At 45.3% G+C, this 27,834-nt stretch overlaps 1 protein-coding gene across 4 annotated transcripts in view; it reads left to right on the top strand.

Annotated features, from left to right (window-relative positions):
• Positions 1-27,834, top strand: part of dlc1 (DLC1 Rho GTPase activating protein) — a 65,103-nt gene that overhangs the window by 1,337 nt on the left and 35,932 nt on the right. For 2 of the 4 annotated variants that reach the window (XM_040185622.2, XM_040185621.2), the window contains exons 2-5: positions 309-2,119; positions 6,620-6,754; positions 7,009-7,128; positions 17,262-17,295. In XM_040185622.2, the coding sequence (XP_040041556.2) occupies positions 368-2,119; positions 6,620-6,754; positions 7,009-7,128; positions 17,262-17,295 (2,041 nt within the window). In that variant the 5' untranslated portion in view covers positions 309-367. Of the gene's footprint in view, positions 1-308; positions 2,120-6,619; positions 6,755-7,008; positions 7,129-17,261; positions 17,296-24,366; positions 24,591-27,834 lie in introns of those variants that run through there. The other 2 variants (XM_040185623.2, XM_040185624.2) reach the window with 2 other exon arrangements.

The raw sequence follows: 27,834 nt of genomic DNA, 5'->3' as shown, positions 1-27,834 counted from the left end.
GCGAAATGAATAGCTTCAGATCGAGAACATCCAATGTCGTTGGCGAGCCGGGAAGATAATTCCATGTGGGATTAGCATAACCGGGAATCATGCTGTTTTATACAGGTCCAACAGTTTGTACTTTCAAGGGAATTGTAAAAGCGTTATAGTTACGCCCTACTTGAACTTTAAACTCACTACTCCCAAACTGTGTACTTAGAGAGCGACCTGTTATTTACCATAATGTCATCTGCACATTCAGGCTCCGTAAAGTCCTAACCTTCCAACACTTTGTTGTTTCCAATCCCAATTTCTCATCCTCACTGCAGAATATTTCTTTCGCCTGCCCGTCAAAGTCATCTCTATGGGATAGCCGCGTCCCTCCACGATGCCAGTAGCCATACGGAAAAGACGTTGGGAGGAGCACGTGACTCACGCTTCAGGATTACAGTACAGCTATGACGACCTGGACCTGGTCTGCCGCCACGGGGTGCAGAGCGAGGGGCCTCGGGTGGCAGCCGGCTCCTCTAAACAAGGGCGACGGACGAGGTGTGCGTCCATGCCGGAGGGCTGCCACCGACTGCCCCCGCAAGACTCCGTTGTGTGTGATCACACCGCGTCAGAACAGTCGAAGGTAACGGGCGGCGACGTAAAAGCCGACGTTGTTATTCCCCGAAGGGCCGAGGGCCGCGACGGTGGGATGGAAAACGCTAAGAAGACCGCCGATGGGGAAAACGTCACGGAGAGCAGCGTGAGTCCCAACGTGTGCGATGACGATGGTGTCTTTAAAAGTCCACATATCTCACGTGAAGGGCAACAGTGCATCTCTATCTCTTCAAACAATGGGCCTCTACTGTCGAGATCCGCTGTTGAACCGCCTGGCAAACCTCCAAATCATCAGGAAACAAAGGAGAGCCACACAGAGGGTTACAGCAGACCTCCTGAAATCTCTGAGGCCGCACTAAACCGGTTCTCTGCCGCTGAACTGGAACCTCAGACTGACCCTCCAGATGCAGGGGAAGAGAAGATTTCCACTTTTGGCCATGCTGATGCAAGTGTAGCTGTACGTGTTGGTGTGCTGCACAGTCCAGTTAATATGATGGAGAGGCGCGATGGGATGTCACCGGCTGACGAAACTGTGGAAACAGCAGCGGCTTTAGCGGTGGAGGCGTCGGGTGACAAAGGAGTAACTGAAAGCCGCAGCGCAGAGGCTGCTGTCGAGCCGGATGGATTAAATGACCCAGAAACTGTAAATGGAAATGCAGGACTTCACTCGAGAGGCCCCCTGGGAGTAGAGCAGGACCATCACCGCCGGGCTGAGGATTCCCGTCAAGCTGGAGGCTGTGAAACACCCCGCCAGGTGCTGCTGGAACTGCATGATGTCGAAATGATGGCGAGGAGCGCGCCTCGGGGAGAGGAAAGTGCACAAGCACACGGCGGGGAGGAAGCAGCAGCAGAGGTGAGGGGCGAGCCGACCGCCCCATCCGGCACCAGCCTCGATGGTCAGCGTCGCCCCGCGGTGGTCAGCGGCGATGTGTCGTCTGAAGAACCGGATGGCGGGTATTCAGGAGGAAACCGCGTCCTGACAAACGTTACTCAGTGCGCAGACCGCTGTGAGGAAACTATCACCTCTGTTAGTCAACCAGTGGGAAACAAAGAGTTGGCCTGTGGTGACCATGTAACCGAAAATAGCTGTTCAAAAGCGGATGCTACCCAGAGGGGGGGCCCCGGTGGGCCAGAGGACACCACCGCCCTGGAACCTCAGAACAACACAGACTCCGTCTTAAACTCCAATAATCCACATGTTCAGCGGCCCCGCGTGGATGTTAAACACGCAGGCTCGCCACCAAGCTCTAAGGAGGTCAACCGTGACCTCTCACCGGGGGGACTCCATGGCAACCAAGCCCCTGGCTCCCACCTCGGTGAGTCGCCTGCCGCTGAGGTGGCAGACGGTCGGGGGGAACAGCAGAGGCCGGGGGCCACAGTCTCAGTCCTCAGTCCTCCTGGGATGGAGGAGCCCGGCGAGGCCGCAGGCGGTGCCGTTTTCCCCGGCAAACAACCTGCCGCTCCAGTTTTAGAAGGAGCGAAGGACCCCGCAGATCCAAATGAGGACGGCGTGGTTCAAGTGCGTATGAGAAAGGTAAGGCTTTATATTTGATATTGGTGTGGAGGAGATGGAGTGGGTCACAATTACGTCTACGTAATATGTTTTTTCCCGTGTCGTGTTTGCGATTCTGGCACCTCAACATCGTAGAATTAAGTTTCTCTCGTTTTGTTTTTATGAACACGGGCATTTATGGACTCCAAATGATTTTTGTCCCGCTCTCTGGCAATCGTCTCGGAAAGTAATGACTTCACTCTTACGTGCTTACAAATCGGTGTGTGTGTGTGTGTGTGGGGGGGGGGGGCTCTGTGAAATGTTTCACTCTTTCTCAACGGCTCATTGCTGAACAAGGTCCTATAAGGGCATGCAGACCATGACCACGGATCGGGCTGGAACCTCCAGTAATCGCTGGTGTGAAACACTTAAAGTGCACTCTGTTGCCAGTCGAATACTGCACGTTGTACTACTCTCCAGTCGAATACTGCACGTTGTACTACTCTCCAGTTGAATACTGCACGTTGTACTACTCTCCAGTCGAATACTGCATGTACTCCAAAAAGACTGGTAGCATGTGTGCTTGTAGGGGCAGTTAAATGCCAAGCAGTTCATGGAGTTTGGTTTATTGGAATAAAGCAATGTAATCTGAGAATGGGTTTTTATTAAATGTTAATAGTTGCAGTGTTTGCTTTAATGGAATGACAACAAGAAATGCATTATCATCAAGGCAGGAAGCATTAAAGAAGATGTTGTTTAGACAGGCACCTTATTGTGGAGAGTCGGATTCTTGTGATTGGTTTGAGCTGAAGACGATACTTGTGAACAACAACAGTTTGATCGGAAAATCCCAATCACGGGTTGTATTCAAGGGTGTTTTTGTACAGCTTTAGTGGTTGTACATTTTAGATTTTTTCTTACAATAATTTAACGCTTGTTAAAAGACTCTCATATAGTAGTGAGGCCATTCATAGGGTATCATGGTCAGTGTTTTATACTTTATTCTTATAAGTGTGCATCGTGGAGCCTTGTAGTGGCTTGATGGTCAGTGTGTGAATCAAGCCATGGTTTATATAACGTAACAATACAGTAATGAAGTTTGTTGGTGTTCTCTTGCCTGAAGTTGCTGTAATATACTTTCAAAGTAATTTGTGTATTTATGCATAAGTAATGTTGGATGTGGTGTTGTTGCTCATATACACTTCAAAAGCTGATTTTTCACAAAACACGCAACATAAATGTCTTTGGAATTAAATGGAAAGCGTGGAATGAGCTATGATGAGGGATTATTTAAACACAAATACCGTCCATGTGTGTAATAAAATTAAAAAAAGAACCTTTGGAGGCCTTCTCAGTTATGACCAAAAGTGAAGTCATTCCCATCAGCTGCCAAAAACCAGAGATGACAGTCCAGTGCAAAGACATGGAAACTAGTGCCGCATTCATTTCCATTGGCTCCGGATTAACTCTTAGAACGGCTTCAGCGTTTGGATTCAATATCTGATAAAAAAAAAAAAAAGACACTGTCCCCTGTAAATCAAGTACGGGGGTTCAGACATTAAATTGTAGGGCACCGATACAACTCATCCACCATATGCTGATGGCTGGCCTCCTCTCTGAATGCACCGCAGGGCGTTCATCATCATTCACATGCTGCATGAAGCCAGTTTGCTGAGACACTGTGCTTTGGGGAAGGCCATGAGGACGGGGACAAAATAAGGTTTAACAAATTAGCATTATCATCTCCGAGGCAGGTGACAGATTGTGTTTAGCATAAAGAAAAAAATAGAAGAAGCTCTTGGATCATGACGGAAATTACAGAACTGGTGTCATTATCTGTTTGGGGACAATGGCAACAGTAACCTGGAATTATGTGTGACAAGATATTGCACTAACAAATGATTATGTCCCCAGTGAACCGTGTTGTTGCAGATGCACTTTGTAAATCGAAGCCATCTGGTTTGTGTAATGGCTTCAGATTAACCTGATATTGGGCTGTGTCACTGTGTTTATTTGTTTTAGCAACAGGGCTTTATCTTGACCCCAGGGTCTATCTGACTGCAGACCTCTTGGCAACATCATCATCTCAGCGCTCATCAATCAATTACAATGTCTATGAATGAGACGCACACATTGACCAGCGCATGCATAATCGTGTTCACGCTGTGTTTAGCTCAGCAGAGAAATTGACCCTCGGCTTAATGGACAGGTTTGAAAAATGGGATGAGGGCCACAGGGTAGAAGAGGGGGTTTGAAAAATAGAAAGGAAACGGGAAGGAGGGGTTTACGAGTTCAAACAGTGTGGGAACTGTCTCCCATCTCAAAAAACAGGAAGTTGAGTGGAATGTAACAGAAACCTCAAAAGATTGGAGGGAGAGAAAGAAAACCTTCTGAGAACACTAAAACCACCAGAATGCCCCCCCAAAAAACCCGCCCGACATTGCACTTGTTTTTGCACTCTGCTGTTTTGAGGTTGTTATTGCCATCTCGAGCCAGATGCTTTTGTTCATTCAGAGAGGTCTCGTAAAGATGTCATTGTTTTAGCGCTACACAATGTCTCATTGTGCCGCTTTGCAGAGGACACAGAACGTAGCGATCTGCCGCTCGCTCGGAATGCCAATGAATGCATCAGCATGAGACACTTTTCCATGACACGCGTCATGGCCCTCAATGTCTGTTTGCCCTCTCGGGAAAATCCAATAGGAACGACTTTCGACGGGCTGATTGGCCGCTAACCGGAACATAAATGTAAGCGCAAGTCATGAGACCTCACTTGGGGTGGAGCTGGAGTTTGTTTGCCGTGATGCAGATTCTATCTAGGATCCATAAAGGTGTCAACCTCGCACACATACGCATTAGTCACAGCCCGTGTGAATGTTATCATCTGAACACACCCTTTGTAAACTAAACCACAGCAAGATCCATCCACCCACCTCACAGTTTAATAACTTAACCATAAGCTTGGTTTCCAATCGATCGCACCCAAGGTCAGACACGGCCAGAGAAACCCACTGGCTCGCATTCACACGCTGACATGCCTCCACACCGCTGCAACATACAATCATAGTGGCTGTGTGTCCCGTGAGCTCACCCTCATAAAGTGTTTAACAGGGTCTGTTGATGGATATTGTAATGAGGTTTGTAGGGACTAATGAGCCAGCGGTGTGATGTCATTTTTCTTCTCGGGAGAGAAGCTCAGGCGGAGAGAGCCACACCCGGAGCCATGCGCATAAGACAGGCAGAAGGAAATGAAAACATTTACTCTGCTAAGAAGGCCGGACAAGGGAATTTACAAGTTTGATCCGCAGACCAAGGGCTTATATCACATCAAACAAAAGCAAATTGAGGCCTAGCAGACAAGGATTACGCGCTACTTAGCGTGTCTTACTGATGAGACGCCACCTGAGGTCACTGTGAGACTTGATATCACAGCGTGAGAATGGATAGATAAACACTGGAGCACTATGAGGGGAAAAGGTCATATGATTCCAAAGAGGTAATCAGAGATAATGCAACATATATATATATATATATATATATATATATATAAAAGCACAAGAAACAACCAGGGCCATATCATGAGCAGCACAGAGACGGATGCTGAAGAGCAAGGGGTGAAAGTTTCGGGATTAGGGTGGAAAACGGGAGAGGAAAGAGAAGTAAGAAGCAGGGAAAGATGGATCAGCATAGTTGCAGTCTTTGGGTATGAAGGGCTACGAGAGAAAGGTCTGAGTTGGTTTGAGGTTTATTGTTTGGAGAAGTTAAGAAAATGTATTACTGGCATTTTAGTGTGATGAAGATATTATTTTCCATCCATCCATCCATTATCAAACCGCTTATCCTGCACACAGGGTCGCGGGGGGGCTGGAGTCCATCCCAGCCAACTTCGGGCAATAGACAGGGTACATCCTGATCCTGATCCCCAGAGCATGTCTTTGGACTGTGGGAGGAAGCCGGAGAACCCGGAGAGAACCCACGCAGACACGGGGAGAACATGCAGACTCCACACAGAAAGGCCACTGGGCGGAATCGAACCCAGGACCTTCTTGCTGTGAGGCAACAGTGCTAACCACCACGCCACCGTGCCGCCATAGATATTATTTTGTCAAAATGAAAAAAAAATCCAGCAAATATATTTAACCTTAAACTTTATTTTAGCCTATTTTAATATCTTTCGAGCCAATAAGTCCACATCTGTTTTTTTATTTTCAGGATTTAATAAAACTGTTGTATATTGTCATTTATTCCATTGCTTGGATCAAGTGAGAAAGCTGGAAAGCTGATTTCGAAGTATTTCTCTATTGACCCATTAAAATAATCCCGGAAGTAATCAGAAAGACAAATGCTTCCTACTTCACAATGCATTTCCAGTGTCTCTCTCCTGTCACATTCTACCTCCTTTGAGGAGTTTGGTAAATGCTGGCCAATCCATGAGGAGCAATTCAGGGTCCATTGTCTCTTCTACATCTATGAGCTGGTTGCAAAGGGGATATTACATCTCTTCATACTCACTTTGCTACTTTATTTGTCTTGTTTTTTCAGCGTGAGCATGCTCGTCTGGACTCGATGGTGCTGCTGCTGATGAAGCTGGACCAGTTGGACCAGGAGATTGAGAATGCGCTCAGTGCCACCTCCTCCATGGACAGCACCCCGACCCTTCATCGGCGACAACCCCTGGTACGCACCTGCACGTCACCCTGCTGGGTTCAGCCAGCTCCTTGTACGAACCTTTGACTCCAGCAATGACCTTCGTTTGGTATTTCATGTCCCTCGGTGGCAGTTCTGAGTTGTAGAAATGTTCATCAACCTATTGACCTGCTGGTAAACTTTATGGTCATGAAACTAAGCAGTTAATCGTCTTTGAAGAAATACTGAAATATTGGATGCCAACACTGCTCTTTGCACAACATTCTTGTATTTTTCCTGTGCAGGAGTCTGATTTGGGATCTGTGGCAGCAGCAGCATCCCAAAACCCCCCACGTCCACACGGGGCCCCCGCTGCCTCCAGCTCAGGACCCCCACCAGCCCTCGGAGCAAAACCCAAGAGTGGGGTAAGTCAGGAGCTTGATATCACACATCTTAGTCTCGATCAGCCGACTGCTTAGAGACCAATTAAGACCCCCCTCCCCCCACACAGACACACACACACACACATGCACTCTCACATTATCAACCATGTGAATCACCATTATTTTCTTCTTGGCTTCTTTGCACCGCCTCTCCATGTTTGCATTTTATATAACTGATGGCCGAGTTTCTGTGTTCGTTGAAGATATGAATGTTTTCTTTTTTATGCTTTTGAAACTACAAAACAGCTGTTTTAGTTGCTGCTGTCTCTCATGTGCATATTTCTTTAGTTGACTCACAGCTACTGTTAGAAAACTTCAAAACCTCAAATAAAACAACCTTTTTCTCCTGGGCGATTGTGGTACAAAAGTTTAAATTAAACTCAGGGCCTAAACACACACACACACACACACACACACACACATACACACACTCCCAGTGAATTCCCCAGTTGTAGGAATGTCCCCCAGCACTTAGGGCTTAGCCAAGCAGACGTTAAAACTCTATAATTAGCTGGTTCCAAAGATCTAGACCCCTTCTCCCCAACAAAGGGGTCAGAAGGGGGGTCTGGGGTTGAAAAGCCAGGGCAGGGGGGGGAGGGATGGGGATGGGGGGGGCACGCTTCAAGTGAGACGTGTATCCTAAAAGCTCCCGCTTGCTCACTTTGTCAGCCCCGCTTTGCAAATGCTGTCAGGGCCAAGTGAACGAGGCCGGAACGACGCGTTTGAATGAAAATAATAAAAAATAAGATTTGAACTGCTTTGAAATTCTATCATCAGATGCAGACAAAGGACGTCTTGTTTTTCGAATGTTTCTTATCGGCGTTTCTTAGTGTTTTTCCACCTCACAGCTCTTATGCTAATTTTAAAGGAACTCAATATTTGCCTCCTGCGTAACGGCTACTTTAAGGGATGCAGAGCAACATGCTCACTGATGTGTGAGGTATGATGTCTGCAGCCAACCTCCATTCCTGCAGTAACCCAAGGTAACTCACTAAGCTCGAGTAAACATTGCTTTCACTGCGCCTAATAGGAGGCTTTTTTACAGTGGAAGCCCTGCGGGGTGATTGATGGAGGCCGAAGAGATGATGACTTCATGAAGGGGATTCATAGTGGTTAATAGTTGCAGGGACTGTGGAGCCCTTTTAAACTTAAGTGTTGGGACGGCCACTTAATCTTTTAATCCAGACAATACAAATCCTTTAAATGATGTAAACACAAGGCCGATGTGAGGAAGAGCCGCGGTTGAGGTTTTAATTCTACAGACATAATACTTTTACAAGAAGACGTTTATTTTAAAACAACTAAAATTAACACAACTGAATCATTTCTATCATTTGTTGTAAATAAATACAGCTCTGGGTATGATGTAATATTTGTTTCCCAAATGTTATGGTGGGCATAATGACATCCTTTCTTCTAGCGTTAACCATTACACTGTTCCCCTAACTGCTTTTATAGGTTATACATGGGTTGACTGACTAACCAGACCGGCTCACAACACAGCAATCGACCCTTGCAAACCAGGGGTTATTAGTCAATAACCCTCTGACATTGTTGACAAGGCATAACATTTTAAGATTCAGAATACTATTATTTAATGTAGGGCGTTGGAGTATATTAGACTGCTAAATAAAGTCAACTTTTGTACAGTATGTTTCAAAAAATCCTCAACCAGCATCTCTCCCTCCCTTTTCCAGTGAGAGCAAAACCCAGTAACTCTTTCCTCTGAATGTGCAGAGGAGTGTCTTTGCATTCTGATATGTGTTATCTGCGTTTGTGCAGGCAGTGTTAAATGGGTGTTATTGTGTATTTGCATTCCTGCCGTGGTCTGCTGCCTTCTGCAAGAGGTAACCGGTGTCCGCGCTCTTCCTGTCCCGCGGACACCTCCTGGAACTTGGTGTTCTTCGGAGCCATTGTACCGAGCACGTGCCCGCGCTGTTCTGTCTTTTATGTAACAATGATAAACGTGAAGCGGTGGCATGCGGCTGTGCATGTTGGGGATGAGTGGACTTTCACTTCGTATGTACATTGTCTGCCGCTCCCTGTTGTGGATAAAGCACTGGGTTCAAGTGAAAAAGGGTCTTGGGGCCTTGCTAACGTAGCTGAATGGCTATTGTTAGCCGTCAGCAGGTGGCTGTTATTCTTGCATCGAATGTGGGGCTGATATCTGGCGGATGTTGTGCCACAGCAGGTGTTTGTTTTTTTGTTGTGGTGGAACTGGTATTCTTTGCCCCTTATTTTCTTAGTGTAGCAGGTGTCTTGCATGAGACATTGTTTTATGGCAACAGGTGGCTTTACTGTGCTTTACACACTGATGTCTATCTATTTATTTGGCTCTATAATATATTTAGGGCTGCAACTATCGATTAAATGTCAAACAAATAGAAGATGGCTAAAGCCGAAGATAAGGGTCGCCACTCGTCAGTTTACTAACAAAGAAAACCAAGAAAATGTTAACTCAAGAATATGAAATCGCTTCTATTGGGACGATCATAGTTTATGAGGACCAACTAATTGGTTTTGGTCGTTAATCATCTATAATACATGTTTAAAGTTAAATCTAACAAGATTCAATCTTGTAATAAAGTCTCAAATCCCTCTATTGATGCGACTACACATTCGGACACTATAATAAATCAAATATATCACCCAGCCGTCTCTATTTACATTTTCTTACTCAAGGATTTCCTTCTTTGGTGTAATTATTTCCAATCTTTAGTATAAAACTGTTGCTTTTGTAAAGGATTTCTATTGATGGTCACTGCGGCATTAGCTGTCAGTTATTTGGATTTGTACGCGTAATCTGCAGTAACAAACCTCAGGTATGCGTGGCGTGAGAGCCATTTGTTCCGTGACTCTATTTTTAGGGCTCAGTGGCTGTAGAGGATGTGCCAGGCCACAGAGGCAGGCGGAGGCGGCTGACCCCTGACCACCTTCCTCTCGGTGTTACAGTCGGAAACAACACATCAGTCACTTTCAGCGCACCGCGTTCCGACCAGCGAGACGCGCTCACAATCCGGCGCGCACCTCGGCCACTGAAGAAGGCGCAGGCCGTGGCCGTCTGTTGCATTTGCCACGCGAGTGTTTTACGTGCCCAACGCTGCATGGGGACGCTGTCCTAACCCAGCCCTCGTCGCCTTCGGTATACATTCCGTAACCAGGCGACCTTTGACCCTTTGTTTGGATCTGTATTCTGTCCAGACGGCAACGGTGCTACAAACACGCGTTTTGGTTTCTCTGGTTCTTTGGTTGGAGATCTAAGAACGCCAGGTTTCCAATACACAGGATATTGAGACATGTTCTATTTCGGATTGACGGAATTCCTTTATTCCCTATCGGTTGGTCGTGTATGTATACAGCTCTTTATCTGTCTGTAGTTCAGTGGACAATGGGAGGGCCGCGGTTTGCGTGCTAAGGCCACTAGCAGATCTCTGCTCTGTGCTTCCTCCATGTTCCGGTTTGGCAGCCTCACAGTCCCCAAACATCCTTTATCCAAACCACACCTTCTCTCGCGCCAACACACCGCGGGCTCAATGTTGTTCTGCTCTCGCTGCCTTTTATGTATCTCTACACGCTCTCTCATTACCGTAATCCGCGGCCATAGTCGACACCATGGGCACATATTTAGCTTAAAGGCCGTAGTTGGCCACAATGGGGAACCGGACGCCATTGAGTCACGGCCCACGCTAGCCGCTTGGTGCGGCGCCATCGTCCCCCAAGGTCGCTCCTGTGCTGAGCCCAGCTGTGAGAAGGAGACAAACACAGACCTGATGTGGTGTGAAAACAAATATCACAAAGAAAAAATAAAAAGCTTGTGTTGGGAAATGGATGTGAAAAGTTGAGCTTCTCTATGACCCCAAAAAGGAAAATTGGCCTTTTCCTGTTGATTCGAGGTTATAGCTATTAAGCCATGAAGCACTCCTGGAACATTAAAGACAAGGATGTACTGAGGAGAATTCTTGTTTTCCTTTTAATCTCTACTCTTTTAGTTCAGTGAGCTGTGATACCTTGTATTGTTTCACACAAGGTTAAACGTCACATAAATCCGTTTACATTCCTGTGCTCAATGAAAACTCTCTCTCTCTCTTTGTTTTATGACAACATACTGCCAAATAGCCTGAATTTTTTTGTCTTTTTGTGTTTTGTGGCACATCTTAAATGAATCATCGTATCTCATCCACATCACCTGTGCTGTGTTTGTTGCTAAGAGAGGAGCGCACTGAGTCAGTGGAGCGTAACCTACATCTACTACACATGGGAGGCAGTAAAAAGAGCTGCCAATAGTAGCCTGATGATGTACTTGTTGACAGTAAATATTAAGGATGACTGGATTGTGCAGGCATCTGGAAACACCCCTGCAGCCTGCTGATAATGAACCATCGTCAATCAGAGAACGAACAAACAAACTGGATCGACTCTCAGACACACACACACACACACGCACGCACATCCAAAGATGCTGAAACATGTAGACAGGAATTCATTGTAAAACCAGCTGCGATAAAACACTGATGCAGGCTGATGATTGAGGGTTTTATTTGCACCGTTCTTACGAGCATGTGTTGACATTTTTGTTTTCTATTCACGTTTGCCTTGAAGGGACATTCGGTCAGCCAATAAACACATGCAAGTGTCGAACAATCAATCATCTTTCTCCTCAGCTGTACTGTTAAAGGAGGGAACGTGGCCTGACCGAGTAGGTTTTTATTTACCAGCAAATAGCCAGACTGTTAATCCTAACTGACCAGCTCAATTTAATGCCCTCAACAGTCAATACCGTGCGTTCTTTTGCAAATGTCACAAAAAACGTCCGTGACCCGGCAAGGTCTCGCCCACTGGTCCTTCTGGTAAGTCACTAAGCTGGATGTCTGCCATCAAACTACTACATGGGGCCACCAGAGTCTTCTGCAGAGGACAAGCTAATCCCTCTGTGTTGGTAACCCACTCTCTCCTTTCTCCCAAAAATAAAAGCGGCTAATCCACAGGCTAGCATTGTTGGTGCAGTTGGGATCATGAGACTTATCCCTTTTTGACTCCATAAGCCAAAAATTCAATGTGGTGAGCGGGAACAGGTGACACATCATCAATGCAGCGATGTTGGTAGTTCAATTTATTTGAGTAGGTCCTCAATAATTATTTTTTTGGACAAATTACTGAACTTGTGTTTGATGTTTTATTAATTATGGGTATAATTATGCTTAAATGAATGTATATTGAAAATATATTATATTAAATTTGATTGAACAGTAAGAAAGAGATGATACAGTATACATAAAGATTGATAATATATTCATAATATTACAACCCTGTGTGTTTTTGTCATCTATTTCGCAACATATTATCTTGCATGTTTAAAACCACTTGTGGATAACAACTTAGCCAAGTTGATTATGTCACTTAATTCAGCTGAATTGAAAAACCGCATCCTGCCACAAAGCCCTTCCTGGATGTTGATAATAGCTTTGTTTGTTTTTTGGCCATGATAAATCAGAGGAAGGTTTGTACACTTTGACTACCAAACACTAGAACATTACAAGGTTAACGATAAAATGATGTTTAGTTTATGCTCATGCTGTACTTTGAAATATGCACAGTTAGATCATGTTTATAAAACCATTGGAATTGAAAAACTATGTATTATTGACCCACTAGCTGCAGTTGTTATTCTGATAAATTGACTTACTGTTTTTTAAAATTATTTATTATTGGCTGCAGCTCGTGTCTATTGAAGTTGACGATGAAGTTACACATTATAAAGTTGAACAGTTTTGGTATAAGGTATCACCTAATCTTGGCGGTGAGCGTTTATTTTGCCTTTTAGTAGGCAGAGTCTTATGCTCACACTACTGTTTTTCGGTGGTGGATTCCAAGGGTCAGTCAACAGTTCACAGTTTATGCTCCGGAGGCCCACCAGACCCTGCCTGAAACCAGAAGCCTGTTGCTTTGGCTTACTCTGGTAAACAAAGACAAGTGTGTGTATGTATCTGTCTCTGTGTGTGTGTCTGTGTGTGCACGCATATCCACCTTCCTCACTATCTTTCAACCACCATCATTCCGCACAGAACATGTCTCATGGTTTTCGGTTGAGTGAGAGAACGAGGTCTCGGCCGGCGATCCGACAGCGTGTGTGTGTGTGTGTGTGATTGAGTACACGGTGGGTGTGGTGAAATCAATAATTGAATACTAAGTCTAACTGAAGACTGCGTGTGATTTCACCTGGCCTTTAGGATCGTACAAGTCGGTGGACGTTACCGAGTCATCTGGAGTCGTTTTCTTTTGAAACGGCTGTAAAGTCCAACATCTGGACGCTAATATATATTTTCAGCGGGAAACGTTCCAACGCATCATTACACCGAGTCATTGCGTTGCTTCCTGTTGACACACTTGAAGTGTGACATGTGGAAACTATTTAATGCAGAAAGGGGACACAGGGGAGAAAGTATGAGGGAGAGGACTCGGGGGGGGGGGGGTTTCCTCAAGTAGGAGGCCGAAATGAAATTGTTTCCCACGTTTCCCTGCACACGTGAACTCAGAGGTCGTCGGAGCATGGAGAATAAATTCTTTTATAAGTACAATGCTGCAAGAGCACATTCACGCCAGTCAAAAACCCAGAAATGAGCCGCAGATAACATCTCGACAGACGTGCCCATGCACTCACAGACACACACACACACACACACACACACACACACACACACACACACACACACACACAGACACACACACAGCTACCTTTATATGCTCAGTGCCGGAGCCGCTAGCTTACCTGACCATAATCCATCTGCACCAATTTAGCCATTTGCAGTTAAGTGGTGGAGAAAAAGGTTTGGGTTAGCTTGAGCCCCCTAATCCTTGGTCTGCACAGACCATGGGTGGTCACACACATACGCAGGCGCACACACACAGGCACACACACACACTCTTGCTGCAGCTGCAGTGCAGGAGGGGGGCTGGGGACGAGGGGGTGGCGGTGGGGTCGAGAGGCATGGTGGACCGCTTGGGTTTGTTGCGCAAGAAGCCACATGTCAATCGTTTGCTTTACGTGTCTGAGTAACGCACTCGCACAGAAAAGCGTGTGAACACAGCTGTGCAAAATGGGTTTGGTATTGAAAAAAAAAGTAGTAGTGAGCTTTAAAATGTGTTTATTTATTATTGGATCGAATACTCCCATATTTGTTAATTTTTGAATCTCGTCACTTTTTTTCCTGAACATTATTGTAATTTTATAGAATAGATTCTACAGTTAAAGAAATGGCAAATATGTCAGGCTGAATTTGCGGGAAATGTGTCTTAAATGAGGAGCAAAATAGCTTCTATTTGATTGTTTTCAATGGAAACATCAAGTCTTGGATTTAAACAAAGACGCAGCTTTAGTATAACTATTTTTTGTGTGGATGGCTTTTAGACACCTGGATATAAAATAATCCCGGCCACACACCGTCAACAGCTAACTAACTGACTTCTTCTGTTGGTATTTGGTAATTTTTTTGTTAAAAACTGGCTTACTTCCTGCTACAGTAATGACTATAATGACCTCCATCGTGCTTAATCGCGCAGGCAAACATTCTTGCAAGCCACGACAGACACACACACACACACATAGAGACACGTGTAAAGCAAACACATACCATACCCCCCTGCACCCCCCGCACCACCCACTTCCAGTAAATTAGTGGCGGTAAATGAGGCAGCTGACACTTGTCTTGTGCGCTCTGCAGCCTACAGCTCCCCGGTGGACACCTGACACGGCCCCGGACGAACCCGCCCCGTGGCGGGCCAGGGAGGGAACGCAGGCACACAATGCTGTGAAAACACTGGTACTCGCTGGTACCCATTCATTCACATTCTCGTTGGGCTCGGGAGGGGGAGGTGGGGGGGGGGGGGGGTCTTTCTCGCTCACCTTTTATTCAACCGTAATGGCAAAAAAACAGCACCGCGTGAAGGTGGGATTTACACTGTGCGCGAGTGACTTCATGGGTCACTGACAGGAACCCGTGGTGTGGTGTTTACACAATAGGAAGGGCACACACCGGTGAACTGAAATGTCTTGTTAGTGCCGAGCAGAGGAGCCACGCAGACCTCCCATATTGATCCAATTATTCAAGGCCATTCATTACGTAAGTTGTAGGTGCTTATTAAATATACAGAACGTTGACGACATAGTTAGGCTTTTCTTCATTTTAACTCCATTGTGCTTCTGCATACCAGGGTAAACTTTTGGCACACATGTAGGATTCTATGTTTGAATTGAAGGATGAGGCTCTTTATTCTTAATCCCCCAAAAAGGTAAGAAAAGTTAGAAAAGAGAAGAAAGTGGTGGAAATATACTGCTTCTAACGCGCTGGCAGTTTACATGCAATAGATAAATAGGCCTAAACCAAACAGGTTCACACTATCTACACTGCAGGGAATGCAACAAGGACACTTCTGTGGCTGAAAAAGCAGAGCTAATATTACTCGGGAGTCCGACAGCTGAAACAGCACTCAGTATAAATCTATCTCTGATTTAACCTCACTGTTGTTGTTCTGTTTGTGCCGGTGATTTAGTGGCAGAGCAGTGAGTACAGTTTTTGTCTTTAGCTTCTCCCAGGTGTCTTTTTAGGTCATTACTCAGCAATAAATTAGAAAGCCCCACAGGGAATTATAACCCCCTCCGTGTCTGGACCTTGACCCATAAAGTGATTAAATGCTGTTTTTGCCCACACATTGTGCACAAATAACGTCACATGTTCACACACTGGTATACCCGTACACACAGACACACCACGGCAGATATAAGCCCACCTTTCATGGTCGGGAGAACTCACGTGGCGATGACTCCAGGAACGTCCCCAGCATAATTAAAGACAGATTTAACCTGTAGTAATACATCATTTCACAGCTTCCCAGTTGCTGTGCGGTGTATTTTGTAAACATTATAGGAGCGAAGCCAGCTTTGGCATGTTTTATAAGTGTTCCTTTGAGATGATAGTCGGTGTGGCTGAGGATGTGCTGAATCTGTCGTTTAAGTAGGTGCTAAAGGGTAAACAGGCTTTAGAGTAGTCACAGCGGGACGCAGCTACATCACTTTAATTAGGTCTGACGGGAGAGACAAATCCCACTGGAAGAGGCGTTTGAGATCTGAGTAGAAATATCAGGAGGAAAAGTAGATATTCACACATTTTGCACACCAAAGGTTGTCTGGACAAAGTGGATGAGCTGCAATCGCGTATGTACCGCGTCCTGCTTTTCCTGTCTGATCCGGTCCTGGGGAGTGTGGATTAAAACAGGTCAGGGTGTGGAGGTCTGCCATGGAGCCCGAGGTCAAAAGTCAGGGGCAAGAACGACCTCCGCATTCCGATTGACTGCTGCCCTGCACACACACGCACACACACACACACACACACACACACACACACACACACACACACACACACACACACACACACATAAACACAGACGAACACATACACTGAGAAAGACAGAAAATACGATAAAACACTCCATTTTTACCAGACACCCTGTTTCAACTCAGTTATATTTTGTAATACCCACAAAATAGCCAAAAAAGGAAATGATATTCGCGCTGAATGACGAGACTCTCCTACGGCTACAAAATGGGTTGCATATTATTCCGTAAATTCTTTGGTAGATAAGAGTTGGATCAACATTGAATGTGAGGAGCGTGAACTGAGCGCTCTCGCTTTCGAAGATGTTCTACTTGTTCACACGTCCAGTTAGACCAGGACCAAGTGTGCAACGTCTGCACTGTTCAACTTGACTTGATTTAAAAATCATGCTGTTAAAATAGTTTTATCAGCATTGTGCAATTGTTTGCAAGGGTCATTATACACAATTGGACAGGAAATGCACACGGACAAATATATTCTGCTGCTCATAGATCAGAAGATGTCTGTCGATTACAGGGAGATCTGAATCACAGCAGAACGGAACAGAGCGTCACCGCACTGCAAGAATACTAGTATTCAATGTTCCCAGCCGTATGCTTTTTTCTCATTTTAGCACGGAAACCAAACTGTGAGATGTCCGTCCATCAAGGGGTTTTACTGAAATAAAACCCCTGTCAATGATACAGCTGATTTTGACTATGCATTTTTTTCTGTTCTCTTTCCCAGAGCACCTCTACCATTCCTGTGACAGAAAAAGCTGGTGAGTTCCTCGCTGTTTTTCGTTTTGAAATTCTCATGTTCATGTTCAGTTAACTCAGAGACCACCAGGCTCAAAGTAAAAGGCTGCGATTTGGTCCGACTTCTTGTTCACTATTTCATCACATGTCCTTGGTTTGATCTGGACCACGTCGGGTCTGGTGTCACGGGAGAAGATTCTATGGGACAATCTCTCATTGATAATCTTGCCCGGTGTTCACGGGAGGGGGAGGAGGGAGGGAGGGAGGGAGGCATTGAGCGGAGGAGGACATGCTGTGTTCCTATGAGGCGCTGGATGAGAATGTAGATAAGATCCTAGACTCATCTACACAACCATCTAGCCAGTCGCCTTCCCAAGATAAGAGCCAGACTGGATGTCGTGAAAGACGGCAAACACTTTTGACCTGCATTTATTTGCCTTTTGCCACTGCATTGTACTCGCCTTCCTGATAAGATATTTCTGTGATCAAAAACACATTCTGATATAGAAAGCAACAAAGAGCAGACAGCTGAAAGCCCGGCATATCTAAATCCATACATATACACGCCCTGGCACATGACTGGACCTGCGTAGGGTTTGTTGGTCCTCAACTATCGATCTTTTTCATCACTTTTCATCACTTTGCCAAGCGTGCCGTTGTTCTCTTTGCACAACTGTTACTATTAATCGATCTCTAGAACAAACTTGATTAGTCATAAGCGCCCCCCCCCCCCCCCCCTGGCTCCGACCTCTCTGTCTGCCGGTAATGCACAGCGTCATCAGGAAACTACGGATGGACAGACGCGCTTTCAGACAGCCGGCGGGAGTAGTGTTCATTAAACACCCCCCTGTGTCGTCAAACAATGCTAGGGAGGTATTTCGCCGTGGAGAAGAGGCTTTCGTATCCCCCCGCTGTCTAAAGCCTGCTGGAAGTCCTCACTCACTTTCACTCCGTCTCTCACTCTAATTACCGAAAGCCTTTCATGGAAAATGTGCAGAAGCTGTCAGTGTGTTTGTGTGTGTGTGTGTGTGTGTGTGTGTGTGTGTGTGTGTGTGTGTGTGTGTGTGTGTGTGTGTGCATTTGTGAGCACTGCATTTTGTCGTGAATGTAAACTTCTAAAAGGAAGCTTGACGCTTGACGAGTTGCACGGCGGCAACTTCAAAAGGGGTCATTTTGGTCCTTGGTCATTTTTCCTCCTTTAAATCATTCTGACTTCCTATAAGCGAGTTATGCAACCTCCATCTCCGGCGTCCCGCGTGATGGAGCGCAGGACGCCGGAGGGAGGGTGGGGCTACTATTGGGAATTGGCAAAGTTTTGAGGGGGGGGGGGACTTGATGGAGCACAAAGCCCAGTGTTCATTGTGACACTTCAAAGCCCCCCTCTGTATCTCCACCAGCTCGGCCCCTGGGAAGGACACATTTGTGACAGTGTTACATCACACACGGTGCCCTAAAGGCTGCTGCTGCTGCATGAAAGAAACCTCATTCATGGTTAATTTTACTCTCTCTGTGAAACCAGAAGCACACCAGTGATCAACAAGACGTTTCCAAAGCTCGGCCTTTGTGGCGGCTCCGTTGATGACCCCCCTCCCCGACCCCCCACCCGCGGCGCCGAAAGAACCTCGGTGAGCCGTCGGTGTCGCGGCTTTCCTGCGCACAAAGAGGATGTGCAGTTACAACTCGCAACCTGTTGTTGTGATGTGATCTTCATGGGGGCTCCTTTGATGCCGCATAGTCGGAGCCTTGTGCTCCGCGGGGGGCCACGCAGAGTGCATCTGCAGCGGGGAAAGGCGATGGCATAACTTGTACCATGCCGACCATCTGGGGAGGATCGGGCCCGTCATGCAGAAGTCGCTGCGTGACGGCCCTTCTCATCGGTTAGGCACGGTCGATGAGATGATCCTTGTGATGTGAGGGGAGATGTGATTTATGTGTTTAGTTTTTTTAATCGAACTCCCAGGAGCACTGAAGTGGGATTTAAGGAAAGGCCACAATAAATCGACGTAGTGCTGTCAGTATTAGTTACTGCTATTTTTAAGCCTCACTGTGAATTACCTTTTGAGACGAAGCCATTATAATCTTTTTATCTGAACTTTCATTGTATGACGTACAGGATAAAAGGGAATGTGTTTCACATTATGAATGGTATTGTCTGCTCATACAATATGAATATGATTTTTGAAATTGTATAGAGGTTATTTACTTGCTAGGCTTCTCAGTATCTCTGTACTCTAAAACCATGGCTGTTGATAATGAGGAAACAAACAATGGTTGAAATCTAAAATTAGTTTTGCAAAAGACTATTTGTGAGAAAGACCGCATGAATCCATTCATCATTCAGTTAAGTGTGATTCTGGGATGCACATTAACTGTGGTATGAGATTGATTCACATGAAAGTCTCATGTGTTTTACAAAAACACAAGTCATCCAGCTTATCTTCAGAGGCAGCTTGTTTAGCTGTGCAACCTCACATCCTCTGATACAGGAAGCTAACAGGTTTACCTTGTGTGAGTGACAGATTAAGGACAAATTAAGAGGCAAGATGCTATGCTGGATAAGATGCGGGGATTTAGATATTTACCATCTGGTTAGTTTATTTGAAAGTGCTCTCGCTGTTTTTCACTGTGCAGCCTCATTCTGGTAAACAGTTATCCTCCTATTTCTCAATAATTTACGACCAAACAATTGGCCCATTGGATCCCCAGTAGGCCTACTCCTCAAATTGAGCTGGTGAAGTGTGGTGGTTGAAGGTCGGTGGGGTAAAGCATTCAGTGTTAGGAGCTTTAAGACGGGATGAATGGGATGAAAGAAGCGACTGTGAAGTGAGCGATGCACAGGTTAGAGCCCCCATGTCTCGCCTTCCTTATCTTTATTACATTATCTAAATATAAACCGGTGGGAATACGTAGGCAGAACACGATGATGGGCCTCCGACCAGCAGTATAGCACCAAGCCCGACTTTTCACCTGTGACCAGAGCCACATAGTCTCCTGCAGTTGCCTCGGTTGTAGAGGGGAGGGAAGGATAACTGAGGAAAGAGGAAGTGGTTTAGCACCCTGAGTGCAGTCTTGTCGGGAGGCAGCACGCTGACATTTAGGAGTTGCCATTTCCTGTGAATAACACGTCTCATCATTTCTGCCTGCTTCTCCTTTTGGTTTCCTTCTCTCTTTTCGTTCGTGGCTTCTATTCTGGTCACCGTGCTTCCCTACTTGGAAATCCCGGGACAAAACATGTACAAGTTGATTCTGTAAACGGAGCTGTTTTTTTTTTTACTGTTCCAATAAACAAAATAGCACTTGACCTAAGTGTTGACCTCTGGGGATTTCAGTGTTTATTATCATATTATTATGCAGTTTGAAAAGTCCCCTCATGCATCCGCTTGACCGTCGAAAATGGAGACAACACCAATCTGTGTATTTAACCCAAATTGTTTCTTTTGAAATCACTTCACTTTTAAAGTTAATGGGAAATACTCATATTACTAATGCTATTACTTTGCTGGGTGGTTGAATACCACTAGCAGTGGAGGTAGAGACAGCCATATATTAACTTAGAAAATGATCACGGATTAACAGATCGACTTTATCAAAAGAAAAGAACTGTCTACCAGCAGCAGTCTACTTCACTTCCACAATAAACAAACCTTTATTGTGAAATCCTTTAACAAACAAAAAAGTAGAATACATGGTGCGAGTTGCCCCTCTCTTCCACACTTTATGCTGGCATACATGAGAGTGGTAATAATCATCTCATTTGATGCTGCAGTATTTTTTTCCATTTAATATTACATTTAAAAAAAGAAATTTGCCATATCTGCTATTATTGACAGTCTTGGTTACCAAGGTAAACAGAAAACACAGTCCTCTCAGACACACAGGCTCTGAGAATCCCTTTTCCGCCACAGATCTTGTGATTGACCTTCATGACTCTAACAGTGCTCGACACATTTCCACACAGATCCCTGTTTGACTTGCTTTCCTCATTTGTGACCCGTGCTACTTGCTGCTTGTTTAGACCCTGCAGCAACATGCTCTTTGACGACATTGCTCTCATCCGAGAAGGAGCTCTGACTGATGTAATGGAGCTTCGCCCACAGCCGTCAGTAACAGCTCATGACTGATTTATTTTAGTTTTTTGGTTACTTGGTACCTACTCTTGTGTTGTGTCGCCTTAGCTCACTTTTAGCCGCCCCTCCATACACAGTGCCGGAGTTGCTGCGCTTGTGCAAGGTCACATTCCTGCCCCCCCCCCGTCAGTCTCCGCCAGCCTCAACACCTCCCCTCGATCAGCACCTCCTCTCCCCTCCCATTTGACACGCTTCCTGTGTAGAGACTGGAACTGTACTCTAACACATTGGAGTTCATTCCCTTTAATGTTTCACACTTCCACGCTGTGAAAACATTTGCAATTGAACTGCTCCTCTGACACTTTATGCTTCATCTCGGTCAAAGATATAACGGGTATACGTGATATTTTGGAGTTTTAACACGTTCGATCTTGTATACGTTGTTTTGTTGTTGCGTCTGTGCATTCAGACGTAATCTATAAGTAAGTCATAAGTACCGTTATTTCAATTTTCCTTGAAAAGAACCCCACATCTGCTTGACCGAATGGAGACAACATCAATCTGTGAACCTAACCCAAATTGTCACTTCACTTTTAAAGTTAATTTTGGGAAATACTTACATTACTACTTGAGTGGTTGAATATCACTAGCAATGGAGGTAGAGCCAGCCATATATTGGATTAGCATAGTATAAAAACTGATCACGAATTAAGATACCAGCACCAGTCTAATTAACTAATTAACCAAAATAAACTTGCCGAAATTTGTTAACAAACAGAAATGTGGAATAAATGGTGCAAGTCATGCAAGCCGAGGCCTTCATTCTTCCTCCAGCTTTATTGTTCCACAGACAGGGATCTGACCGAAGGAGTAAGACCTCGAGCCGAGGGTCACATCAAAGGGACTCACACACAATCACACTCGGGCACATCCACACATTCGTGCTTCAGCAAACAGACACATTTTTGGCCGCGTCGCAAAGAGGATGGTGCGTTGTTTTCCACAGACTCTCGCGCACTGTTCATATGTGTACTGTTTGAAGTCCACCCAGAACAACATTTTTTCCCGTCCGATGTATTCATTTCCAGGCCAGCCTGTTGGCAGGTAACCCTCTGTTGCCTCTGCTCTGTGGAGTTAGCTGTAGGCGCACACCCCTGGCACGCCGCGCACACACGGTTTGACAGAGGGGCCATTTGGCAGGACTCTGCTTCCTGAGGTATGAGAACTCCATTGTTTTTCCATCTCCGCCCGCCCCCCTTCTCCCCTGACCCTTCAGGACCTTTTCCCTCACATCCAGGTTACAGTCCGTGTATTGCCCCCTTATCACAGGTATACAGACAGAGAGGGAAAGTACACTGATGTGTTGTTGCGATACGCGTGCCAACTCAGATGCACGAAAGCCGTGGTGGGATTCGGACGTTGTGTCGGTTCGAGCAGGTGTGTGGGCGAGGATACTAAAGAGGTGATTCTTTAATGCACGTTTGTTTTTCTGTATCCCATCCTAATCCTCATTTTACAACGTTGCTAAGGAGGTCATTTGTAAATGGGAGAAGTGAAGGCTGGACGGCTGTGAAAAGACGCGGGAATCCAACCCTTATCAGGACTTATGACGTCATAAAGTAAACTGGCCGTGATGAGCACAATGCTATCAGCAGGCTGCAATAAGCCATTGCTGGGTACATTACCTTCACTTGCTGGAGCAATCAGCACCATTGGCTGACTTTTTTAAGTGTGAGCTCAGCGTGGAATGTAATGGAGGGTAATCTGAATGGTCGCTATAAGTACTCACAACTACACGCACATAGAGCTCATTTACTCAGGTGAGTGCCATGAGTAACTTTCCATATAATCACATGAATGACAGATATGACCTGAGAAGTAATACTAAACTTATACCTGATCGAAAGACAGATTTCTGTTTTCATGAGCCGCAGCGTAAACAGCCTCATCAGCTTTGCAGTAGATCCGGAAAGTTGCGTTTATTCACCCGTCACGTAGCCAATGACTAAGCTGCTCCACAGAGAGTTGCACTTGCCTAATAGAAGCTAAATCAGCATTATCCGATCAACTCAGCAGCAGTCTAAGTAGTGGATTCCATTGTGTTGTTTTTGTCCATTTCGGGGGCTTAAGTCTTGTTACATAATGTTCGCAGTGCATATCTGTTACCCAACAACTAATGGGATGTACTTGTGTTTGTGAGTGTGTGTTTGTTCGTGCGCACTGCACATTACAGTCCGGTCGTATCATGTTGTTGGACGCCGGAAAAATAGTGATTGACTAGAGGGAATAACTGAGAAAGCAGCAAGAGCCCAGTTTTAAACCCCAACAATTGGCCACTCGTGACATCTCTGCACCCTTTTGGGGAATTCCCTCAAAAACGTTTTACCATCAACCATTTTGGGATTCATTCCATTGCTGATCTCACTTCCTGTCTTTCGTTTTCAGTTGTGCTATGTTCTTTGGCTGTTTGTGCTTGTTATGAACATACATCTATGAAGACACATCTTCATGACAAGCAGGCCGCCTGGGCCACATAACTGGCATCGACGCTCCGTCTGTCCACACAGGGTGAGACGGATGAGAGAAGGGAGGTGATAAGAAGAAGAGAGACCAAAAAAAAGATAGCAAAGGGAAATGAAGCTGCCGTTCGTGACTCTAAACCACTCAGATATTCTTATAGAGTGATGGAGCTTGTGTCGGTAAGCACTCACACACATATGTATGCACACACACACACACGCTGGGGCAGAATAGAATATGAGAGTATTGCTGCACTGGCTGGATGTGTCCCGGCGGTTACTGCACTGATGCTCACTGCAGCAGACGGGAGTGTAGCTGAACAGAACAGAGTGGAGTGAGAGAGAGAGAGAGAGAGAGAGAGAGAGAGAGAGAGAGAGAGAGAGAGGCAGAACCTGCACGAGTACGGAGGACAGAACAGATCCAGTCGGAGGGAGGAACCAGTCACCATCGAATGCTTACACGTCGATATTTCACCAAGCTTAAAATAGCGGAACAGTGGAAAAAAAAGTGAGGTTAAAATGGTGCAAACGCTCAACACTCCATCTGATCAGTGACAGGAGCAGCTGTACAAACAGGGTCCGACTTGGAGACATTTCGGTGGATGCTTAACGGCATGTCTCGCTCTATGAGACTGCTGCTACTGCAGAAGTCCTTCAGTGACCACATCAGGTCCTCCACCACCAGAGCCCTCGACAGGCTGAGCAAGCCCGCTCGAGAGGGTCAACTAGCAGGTGAGTGGCAGTCGTATGCACGTTAATAGTTGTACAGTACATCCACGTGTTTCCTCGCCTCTGTTTTGCGTATGATTGTTGTGCAAATGCATATGACTCGTCCCGGAACGTGCGTTTGGAATTTACCCCGAGCAGGTGGAGTTTCACGTTCTTTAACAAGCTGAAGAGCGCGGTGGAGGAACTGCTGTGTCATCATCGGAGAGAAAAGGCGAGATGCGCTGCAAGGCTTCTGCAAAAGGGAAACCTTTTTTTCCTGGTTAACGGATCAATAGAGAGCGTTTTATGGGTTTGTGGGGATAACGCAGCTCAGAAGAACACACACGGACAGTCGTTCAGGTTTCTTGGGGCGTTGTTTTTAGGATGATCTTACTCAGGTTTGTGTCACATTTAGGTTATTCTTTTTGTATCGATACATGTACGTGGATACATTCCTGTGCAGGTCTCTCACCTGAATAAGCAAAGGTCTTGAAAAACTGGTTGCTGCCCATGTATAACTGATGAGCTTCTCGCACACACGCAGGACTGAGTGCATTAGAATAGACTTCCAACTCCCTGGCAAGCTCGCTTTTAAATAATACAGATAGTTCTCTATCACGTAAGAGCAGCAGCAAAGAAAATGGATTAACCCAGCTGCTCTTGCAGAATGTTGGCCGCAGATGCCTAAATGTCCGATACAGGCTCAGGGTGCTTCGAAGTGCTTTTTAGAGGGGTGTGATCATCTTTCAGGGTCCCGAGTGACGTGGCATTTGGGACGCATCATGTTTTGAAAATCTCTTCCCGGCTCAGTGAAGGTGTTGGTGTGCTTCTTTTCAAAAGAGGTAAGCCGGTTTTCCCACAGAACCCTGAGGTCGGTGACCTGTGGCCTGATCTCTCCATTGAAGTGGAGAGCACCAGGTGATAAACGTCCTTCAGGATGTTTCGGGCCGTTGCTACATAGCCCACTGTCACACATGAAAAAGGAAAGAGTCAAAGAATTATGACAGGGTCTAATTATCTAATTACGGCTCTCCTGTCGCTAATTGAACTTCTTTTCATTTGCTCTCTTTCTTCCCGATGTAGAAAGAATGGTGTGGGTTTAACAGGAAATGCATCTGTTACTCATTATGACTGTGTGAATTCATGCGTGTGTTGCTGGGCACAAAGTGGGATGTAACAAGAGAGCTGATGGTGTTCTTAGTCTTGATGCCAATAAAACCAAATCAAAAAAGCTTCTAGTGTAGTTTTTGCTATTGATCATTAATCTTAAACACATTATCGTGGCCAACTGATTTCCATGGTAGCAGGAATATTTAACGCCATTTGAGAACACACCAGTTCATTTTGATTTGGTAGTTTGGCACCAAATAAAAACTATTCCAGACCTTTGACTTGGCAGGCTCTGGAGGACCGCACGTCAGCTGTGTGCAGCATCACCCTGGACATCCAATGGCCTCGTTGATATTCCCCACCTGTGTCGGCCCAATGATCACATCGCATAATTGAGGATGTTTACGGGAAGAGTATCCACTGGGAGAAACCCATTCATCAGTCAGTCCCTGTGCGCACTTTCTTTTGGAGACGTCATTAAAAAATGATCCCTTAAATCCTCTTCCCTCCTTATTTTTTAGCCCGATCAACTTGAGGAAGTGAAGATGTATGAATGGAATTTATTATTTCGACAAACAAGCCAGTCACACATACTGCCTCATAGAGGCCGCGCCGCAGTAGGGACTGATTAATAGTTGTGAGAGTTACTATGGAAACAGTAACGGCCACAGACTCGTCTAGTTCGGAGATTCCTCTAATGATGCTGCATTCAATGTTTGAAATGGAATGACTTCCAAAAAAATATGAATAAAGTGACCTATTGATTCGTAGGAGACATTGACATTTTGAATCGGCAACGACTGGGAAGAGGAAGCGAACACAGTCTGGAATGAGTGGCATGCCTTTCGGTAGGTCAAAGGGCAACTGGAATCAGCGCAGATATCTAGACAGAAAGAGGCCAACAAACTAATCTGTCATCATACCTGCCTGAAAAACTTTTCCCTTAGTCCATTTATTAAGGACTCATGTCCCGTCGTAAAGTTTTCTGTCCAATAGATTTCCGATTAGCGTGTTTGAACTGGACTGTGGCTTTTTGCCTATTGGGGTAATTATAAAGATTGTACAAAGAATCAATTATTAGCCCAACAACAAAATGGCAATCCTCAGGCAGTTATTTATTTCTATTATATGCTCTGATAATAAACTGACAATGTTTAATGGAGTGCCTCTTCTGACGGATTTTGATGTGATGTGATCATCAACGGCATCCAGGTGGAGGTTATTTCTGCTCCTGTATTCACGCTGTTGGCTGGTTACCTGAGATGTCTAATTAGTTCATCATAATGCCTCCGGCTGACGCTGTTGCATAACACCCATTTGTCAATCAACTCATTTTCCAAGGTCGTGTGAGGTGATCAGCTTGCTTATTAGGTTTGTTTAATTCATCTTGGCTTTGAACGTTTTAGAACATTTCTATATATTGCGTAAGATCATGAAAGCTTTAGCTCAACAAAGATACAAATGCACTTATTGTTTTTTGTTTCCATTCATTGAAAAAAGTCTGTAGTCGCAGGAGATAATGAAATGTCCTTTGGCTTAAGAATGTGTGATGTTTTGCTCTTGAGGAATGTCAGATGAGTGGGAACATGCATCCAGCTGCTGCATCACCTCTGCCATCAGTGTACAAATGTGTGTGTGAATGAAAACAGGCATTGTGGAGCACAGCGGTCGGAGGACGAGACATGCGCTTTACGAATGCAGGTCTATAACATGCGTTGAGTTTGGATAGAGTTTCCCCTAACATTGGTAAAAAGGACTTCCCCTTGGTATCAGCAGTTCCCGTACCTTTAATATTTTAGAATATATACATTTGTGCGTTTTTTTCTGAAGGTGAGCATTGCAGTTCACTTTCTGTTCTTGCAGACTTAAAAGTTCTATGAATGTCCAGCTGGCCTCTAACAAGAGGAAACAAGACAAGAGTTTCTCTATGAACTTGTCATGTGTTTGCAAGTATTTGCTGAAAAAGCGCAAAACAAAACTGTGTAATGTAAAAATATGTCTCTTTTTGTCAGTTAAGCCCAGCTGGAAAAATACAGTAGTTATCCTAAAAGTATAATAAATAATGAGGCAGGTCACTGTGCTTTTTAATATATTTGCTATCTTTAAGTGCCAGTGTTTGAGTGCGAGTGTGCCCCCACTTGTGCGTGACTGTGTTATT

The sequence above is a fragment of the Gasterosteus aculeatus genome, chromosome 9 (genome assembly GCF_964276395.1).
Source record: "Gasterosteus aculeatus chromosome 9, fGasAcu3.hap1.1, whole genome shotgun sequence".
Taxonomy (NCBI): domain Eukaryota; kingdom Metazoa; phylum Chordata; class Actinopteri; order Perciformes; family Gasterosteidae; genus Gasterosteus; species Gasterosteus aculeatus.
The sequence above is the reverse complement of the archived record's forward strand: the minus strand, read 5'-3'. Positions and strand labels throughout refer to the sequence as shown.